Consider the following 8,206-nt stretch of genomic DNA (forward strand, 5'->3'; position numbering starts at 1 on the left):
AGCTCAGGGTGTCGCGCACAGTGTCCCGCTAATCGCATCCTTCTCTCACGCACTTTGTCAGACACCTTTGGCAATGTACCATACAAGTCATCATTTCTAACGTAGTCACTCCATGACACATTAAGGGCTATACTGAGCATGCTTGTGTACACTCCGTCCAATGCTTTCTCGTGTCTGGCTGTAAGTGTCCACGTCTCTGCTCCATACAGTAATACAGACTCAACTGTTGTGACAAAAAGTCGCCGTTTTATGTCATCTCTAAGCTGGGATATCCACACTTTCCTCATACTGTGCAAAGCATTCCATGCGTGGCCACGTCTGATCCTGATGTCTTGTTCTGTCGAGGCAATACAGGAGCCCAGATACTTGAAGTCGTTCTTCACATCGAGTACTGCGCCGTCTAAGGTTGTGATAGTGGTGTCGTCAATATCAAATGCCATCAACTTTGTCTTCTTTGCATTGAGCCGTAGACCAATCTTCTTGCACTCCTTTTCCACTGCATATAGCAGCTCCCTTGCCTTTTCAGTCGTATCTGATATTAAGGCAATATCGTCAGCAAAATCAAGGTCAGTGACCATTACGGGCGGAACACGACGGCTTTGACGGGGCACCAATGTAAATCCAAGCTCCTCCTCCTTGCCATTGATGGCAAGCCTCAAAGCATAGTCAAGGGCTACGATAAACAGAAAGGGTGCCAATGTGTCTCCTTGAAGTACCCCAGCCTGTATTTCAAAATACTCTGTCTCTCCATCAGGCGAGCACACCTTTGCATGCGTCTTGGAGTAAGTGACATCAATCGCACGAATTATATTTCTCAGGAATGCCATAAGCATTGAGAATCTCTAGGAGCTTCCCCCGATGGATGTTGTCAAAGGCCTTCTTGAAATCGATAAATGTGATCACTGCAGGGAGGCTCCTATCTCTCACTCCTTCAAGTATTCTTCTAAGTGCTAGGATTTGTCCTACAGTCGATCGTTCTTGTCGGAAGCCATTCTGGGAGTCCCTAAGCAGTGGATCAATGTAGGGTCTGATACGGTTCAAGATCATTCTGTTATATGTTTTGGCTACTACTGAGCTCAGACAAATCCAACGGTAGTTGTCAGTCTTGGAGAGATCCCCTGACTTTGGTACTGTGATGATGTTAAGTGTAGACCACTGTTCCGGCTGGTCCCTATCCTCATATGAGCGGTTGATAAATTCTAAGATAATATCATCCACAGGAACCTATTTCAGAACTTTAGGGGCTACCCCATCCTCCCCACTGCTTTTGTTGATCTTCATGTCTGCTTTAGCTTTCGTGTACTAACTCATCGTAAACGGACCATCTGGTATGGGAAGGTCACTAAAAATAGGTGCTATTGGTTCATTACTTTCTAGAAGCTCAGGAGGGTTGCCCATGAGGTTCTTGAAGTGTGAGTACCAGGTCGCAACTCTCTTTTCTGCACTTTCATCTCGAATCCTGACAGACTGAGATGCCTTTCGTCCGGAGATGTCATTGATGAGCTTCCAGCTCAGTCCATATTTTCTATTTTCATGTGCTTGCTCTACTTCAGCTATTTGCCTACTCAATTTTTCCTGATTCAGAATTGCATATGTTCTGTACAAGTTTTCCTTTGTCCTTGCATACTCTTCTCTGCTCTAGCCATCTTCACCCTTGTCTGCGACGAACGCCCTATATGCAGCTTTCGTCTTCTTCCTGGCAACAGTAACTTTAGGGTTTAAAGGGATCGTATAGTTTTGGTTGAGACCTAATATCAGGTTTCTAACATTTTTTGGTGAGATAATGAGAAACCTCTTATGAAATATGAAAGAGCATGTAATTCCATGAGGAATTCAACGTTTATTTGATGAAAATTGGTTTTGAAATGGCTGAGATATCCAAAACAGAGCGATTCTAATAAGTGTGGGACCCACACTTTATTACGATCGCTTTGTTTTACTTTGTTTTTGGATGTTTCAGTCATTTCAAACCCGATTTTCATCAAATAAACTTTGAATTCCTCTTAAAATGGTATGCTCTGTACTATTTCATAAGTGTTTTCTTGGTATCTCGCAAAAAGTTAAAAGCCCAATTCTCATCTCCACCAATACAGTACCATCCCTTTAAGCTTTGCTCCTCCCTCCGAACCTTTTTGATCTGCTTGAGACATGTTTCTGCTGCTTGTTGATTTGCATCAATAAAGCGTTGGTACGTTTCTGTGGCAGACTCATTCTCCTCCTGGAGTACATGAAATCTGTTTCTTATTTCCACTGCATATTGCTCCTGTAATTGACGGTCGGTTGTTAGATCCTCCCAGCATATTTCACTCTTTTCACTTTCTGCTTTTTCGGCGCCCTAAGACTAAGTCTTATTGTTGCAGTCACAACCCTGTGATCAGATCCAATTAGAGAGGAAAACGACCCATATGCTTCACTGTTAACGATGCTTTTACGCCACTTCTTACTGATGGGTGGTCTTGTTTGGTGACATTCATGTCCATAGCTTTCCCTTTCCCTTTCGTTTCTGAAAGAGCGTGTTTGTGGCCAATAACTGGTATTCTTCCATCACATCAAGCAGTCGTCTACCATTGTCATTCGTCTGGTCATTGCATGTGAACAGGACATCATCTGGACCGAGTCGTGCGTTGAGATCGCCAAGCACCACCAAGAAGTGATGGCGAGGAACAATTCAATTCAATTCAATTCGTTTATTCATCTCATTTTCGGATAAAACAATACAACAGTATTGGATTTTACAATACACAAAAGGATAATCAACCATTTACATATAACAGTGAAAATGAAAAAAGAGAACTTGAGAAAAGCCAAAAAGGCCTTGTGAAGTAAGTTCCCTTACGATTATGCACAGAATAATTGATTTTTAAGGTACAAAGTGTAGACATGGACGGAAAACCAACAAATACAACAAAATATAACATAACAAAACAAAACAAAAACATAAGACAAATGATATGATAAATTGACTATGACTATGTGTGATTTGCTAGAAGGTATATTTTCAAAAATTTCTTAAAAGAGGACAGGCTATTGCGTGAACAAATATCTCTAGGAATCGAATACCAGATTAACGGAAATTGGTGACGTACAGAGTTTGAAACCAGATTTGTTTTTACTACCCACATATGAAATCTATTGCAATTTCGTGTATTGTATTTATGAATTTCATTATTAGTTGAAAACATACATGAAATATTATGAGGTAACATATCTTTGAAATAATAAAATCCCAAAACAGCGGTATTATAAGTATACAAATCAAATATATTCAAAGTATTAAATTTACGAAAAAGAGGAGCCGAATGAGCAAAATAATGACTACCAGAGCATATTCGTAATGCTTTTTTCTGCAATTTATGTAAAACTTCTATCTTGGTTTTATTATATTTGCCCCATACAGATACACAATAATTAAGATACGGAAGCATAAATGTATTATACAGCAAAAAAAGTGCAAACTCTGGAAGAATATTTTTCAATCTATATAATATACCTACACATTTAGATACCTTATTTGCTACATTCGTTATATGTACATCCCAATGCATATTACTCTGAATATAAACACCAAGAAAATTTACCGAATCAACTTTCTTTAGAGGAACAGAATCAATAGAACATAACACATCATCAAAAATATATTTATCATCACAAACATTACGGTGAAATATAACATAATTTGTCTTAACAAAGTTAACAATTAATTTATTAACTTTAAACCAATTACTAACTTTATCTAACTCCTGATTAACTTTAATCTCAATATCAATCAAACTTGGATGAGTATAAAACAAAGTAGTATCATCAGCATACATCACATACTTAAACATAGTAGAACTTTGAACAATATCATTAATATAAATCAAAAACAATAAAAGACCTAAAATAGAACCTTGCGGAACACCACGGGTTATTAATGAATAATTTGAGGAACAATTCTTAAATGATGTATATTGAAATCTATCAGACAAATAATTTTTAAACCAGAGTAAAGGTGTCCCACGTACCCCATAATGTTCTAACTTATATAAAAGAATATTACGATCAACAACATCAAAAGCTTTTGACAAATCCATAAATATTCCAATAGCATATTTGTTAAGGGTTAAAGCAGAAATAATCTTATCTTGTAAATCTATAACAGCATGAGTGGTTGAATGATTTCGTCTGAAGCCATATTGACAATTAGAAAGTATATCAAATTTTATTAGAAAAGAATACAGACGGGTATATATACACTTTTCAAGTAGTTTTGATATGACAGGGAGAACTGATATAGGTCTATAGTTTTGTAATAAATGCGGGTCATCTTTCTTGTATATTGGAATAATTTTTGCAATTTTCAATTTTGTTGGGACATCACCAGAACTTAAAGACAAATTAAATATATAAACAAGAGGTTTAACAATGGAAAATATTATCTGTTTCAAAATATTACAACTTAGATTATCAAAACCACAATAATACGTTGTTTTTAAAGCATTACAAATTTCCAAAAGTTCACTCTCTGTGGTAGGGTTAAGAAATAAAGAATGGAAAAAATCACTTTGGAGATAATCTTTAAAATGCATATCAGAACTAGGTTTTGATAAAGATGATAATGTTTCATTACAAATATTTGTGAAATATGAATTAAAATTGTTTGCAATCATTTGAGAACCTGTTATTTTTTCTTCATTTCTTATAAAAAATGTAGGCATTTCATTTGGTGATTTATTAAGCAGTGAATTTATAACAGACCAAGTTTTATTCACATTATTTCTATTTTCATTTAATTTATTACAATAAAATTTTTTCTTGGCGTGTCGTAATATATTATTAACTTTATTCCTATAGTCTTTATATTTCTTTTCATTTGTTAAAGACCTATCACATAAAAATTTCTTATATAATTTATGCTTCTTATTTATACACCGAAGATGAAAAGGAGTTATCCACGGTTTGCGAATCTTTTTCTTTTTTACTTTCATTAAGGGAAATATATCATCGTATAAAAGATTCAATTTCGCAATAAATATATCATATGCTGCAGTTGCATTGGAAGTATCATATACTGCTGACCAATCTGCACTAATCAGTTTCTCATTCAATAAACAAATTCCTTCATCTGTTATTTTACGGGAATAATTCTGATTAATGTTTTTGTTTTTCCTTATCTTATTCAACATTAGAAATATAGGTAAATGGTCTGTAATATCATTACTAAATGTACCAAAACATAATTGACAATTCATAACATTTGTGAAAAAATTATCCAAAAGAGTTGCACTGTTTAAAGTAACGCGAGTTGCACTCTTTATAAGGGGTTCAAACCCAAATGAAAAATTAGCAATTAAGAACTTATAAGCATCTTGATTTTCTAAATACTTAAGGAGGTCTACGTTAAAATCACCTGTTATAAATATATTTCTATGTTCCTTCGTTACAGTACAGAGGGCTTCAGAATAAAATTCTATGAAATCGTCAACATTTGAGTCCGGTTTTCTATAAATGACACCAACAGTGTACTTGGAGTTATCATGTACAAAATCAATAAACAAATACTCACAAATACCTTTATCAATTTCACTTGAAAACAAAATATCCGATCGAATTTGAAAAAAAAATATCATTCTTTATAAAGAGACCAACACCTCCTCCACGACCAAAAACTCTATCTGAATGAATGAAAGTATAACCGGGTAAATTAAATGGAATCACAGGGTCTTTACATATCCATGTTTCTGATATTGCGATTATACTAAAAGAGTGCTTCAGTGAGGACAAAAATATGGATATATCTTCAAAATTCTTCGGGAGACTACGGGCATTAAAATGAATCATACTAAGTTCTGAGATATATTTGCAATGCACATTAAATTCATCGGAGGTAAAACAATTAAATGAACTGTGGGTATTAAACAAGTGAAAATCAGGATCGATGCTAGTGAATGGATTATTCATGTCGGAAAAGATTGAGTTGGTATATCTCCAATGAGCGGAAATAAACATACGACAGCATTGTTCTGGTAATAAACTGAAAAAGCATAGTATTGATACACTTTACGTTATATACCGATTCAAGAATCATAACACAAACAACACATCTACCATCCTCAACGTGAACAAACATGGAAGAAAACACACACATAAAAAAGGAAATCATACAAAAGAAATCTTACAGAAAAAAAATAGGAGAGCGAGTGAAACGTGCAACGAGAGATGTTGGAGTCAGTACACATTTTGAGATTATTAGCTCTGTAATCCATATCCTTTTAAATTTTCAAAAGTAATACCTATATGTTATTATAAAAGAGCTTTTATCTTGTGTAGGTATACATCATGTGTGTTCAGTTTCAACAGGCTGACTGGTCTTCAGTTCAAGAGACAGGTAAGTATAGCAGGTAAGTTATAGGTAGCTTAAGTCTTCAGTGCAGTTGATGATTTTCTTCCTTGTTTTCTGGCCATTCCCATGCAGTATGACGAAGATGCGTCCATCCACAGACCATGCAGCCTGAACCTTCACATGTTGCTGTGCCGCTTTCAGGAGTTTGCTGTTGTACTCGGTGAGGTCTTCCTGTATTCCCATGCCGGTATTCTTCAACGACTTCCTTTTTGTGATCAGCATCTGACGATACCTGTAGCTCGTGAGCTTCACAATGACAGGCCGTGGAGGAGCGGGTCCACCCGAATCCTTGGGATTCCTCTGCTTTCCGATCCGGTGGCTGCGATCTATGTGATGTGGTTGGAGATCAACATTGAATTTTTCCCTCGCCATCTGACACACTAGGGAGTCAGTATCTTCGTGCGGGCTCTCCTTGATTCCATAGACCCTCACGCAGTTCCGACGGGAGTACTGCTCCTGCTTGTTGAGATCAAAGGAGAGTTTCCTGGTGTTGTTAGCGCTGGACTGCAGTTGAGTCTCAAGCTTTTTCACCTGCTGTTGGGCAGCATCGAGCTTGCACTGGATGTCATGAATGACGCCATCTTGTTTTTCAATGTTTGACCTCAATTCAGCCAGTTTGGTATCAATAGCACTTGACACCAAGCCAGCAACAGCATTCAGGAACTCGTCATCCTCAAGTAGTTCCCTAATCAGCTTTTTGTTCCTGGCAGTCATGTTCAGTGGTCTCTGTCAGCAGTCCAGAAAAGTCTATTTTGTTTGGAGTTTAGCAACCTAGCCCAGCTCCAGGCTAAAACTCAGGGTGAATGGGGATTACCTGTTTAGCGACAAACTGCAAACAATGGGCTACTTAGGCCATTGACCCGATGTCGTGTGCAGGCTAGCAATGACCAATGTATTACACGTAGGCAAAGCAACCAGTTTCACAGTCAAGTCCAGAGGTACACAGAAAAAGGTGTTTGGGACTGAGCTATCCTCGGGCTACCAGAGATATACTCACAGTTCAGATTTCAGCATCCCAAATTCAGGTACTATAAACACACAAACTGGTGTACATGACTCCCAAGTAGATCCTTGTTGTGTTATTCCATGATAACTGTAGTCAAGTATTCACAAGAGACAGTAAATGTCAGCAAATTGGAGTCAAATTACACAATTTATACCACCTTCGTGTTGCTCTCTCTCTCACAGCTCACAGCTTCAATTGCTTGACGAAGATTGTCATTGAAGTCAGTTTTGTCAGTGCTAGCTGCATATTCACATGGTGCATATGCAACAATTACGGTTAATGCAGGATTTCCCTGGAAGGTTGCTTTAATCAGCCTGTCTGAAATACGATCTACACCAATAAGAGCCCTTTGAGCTATCTTGCCGATAACAATACCAACTCCTCCTGTTACCGCTTGCATTGTATTCCTCCATGCTGATGGAGTGTAGAGTTCATACCCCAGACCAACTTTATAGCAGTTGATGTCATCTATCCTGTCTGTCTTATGCACCTGTCTGTGCTCCTGGATCCCACATATTTCTACACTCTGCTTCTTCATATTCCAGGCCAGTTCATCGGTCTTTAACCCCGAGTCACCATCCGCGATCTTTGGCATCGTCAGAGTTTGGCTGTTAAACGTGGCTATCTTGAGAGGCTGCTTACATCTTCAGCTGTGAAAGAGTGAGATACGAACATGTGGCATTTGTACTTGTTGCAGTAATGATAAGGAACCTTAAATTCAATTCTCAACTGATTAACTAAGTATCTTAGATTGAAACTTGTCAATGATCTATATTTAATGGCGCATAGATAGGCCTCTGTATCACTATGTGTGCAAT

The 8,206-nt window shown here is 37.3% G+C and overlaps 1 protein-coding gene across 1 annotated transcript; it reads right to left on the reverse strand.

Moving 5' to 3' along the window:
• Positions 1–7,536: 7,536 nt before the first annotated feature.
• LOC139736301 (craniofacial development protein 2-like) lies at positions 7,537–7,983 on the reverse strand. The gene has a single exon (XM_071647029.1). The coding sequence runs from the start codon at positions 7,981–7,983 to the stop codon at positions 7,537–7,539; it is 447 nt and encodes a 148-aa protein (XP_071503130.1).
• Positions 7,984–8,206: the final 223 nt, after the last annotated feature.

The sequence above is a fragment of the Diadema antillarum genome, unplaced genomic scaffold (genome assembly GCF_040938485.1).
Source record: "Diadema antillarum isolate AM-2024a unplaced genomic scaffold, OU_Dant_1.0 seq00000636_RagTag, whole genome shotgun sequence".
Classification (NCBI taxonomy): domain Eukaryota; kingdom Metazoa; phylum Echinodermata; class Echinoidea; order Diadematoida; family Diadematidae; genus Diadema; species Diadema antillarum.

Excerpts from the sequence above, each read along its gene's own strand:
- LOC139736301 (XM_071647029.1), bottom strand. The coding sequence starts at position 7,983 with ATGCCAAAGATCGCGGATGGTGACTCGGGGTTAAAGACCGATGAACTG.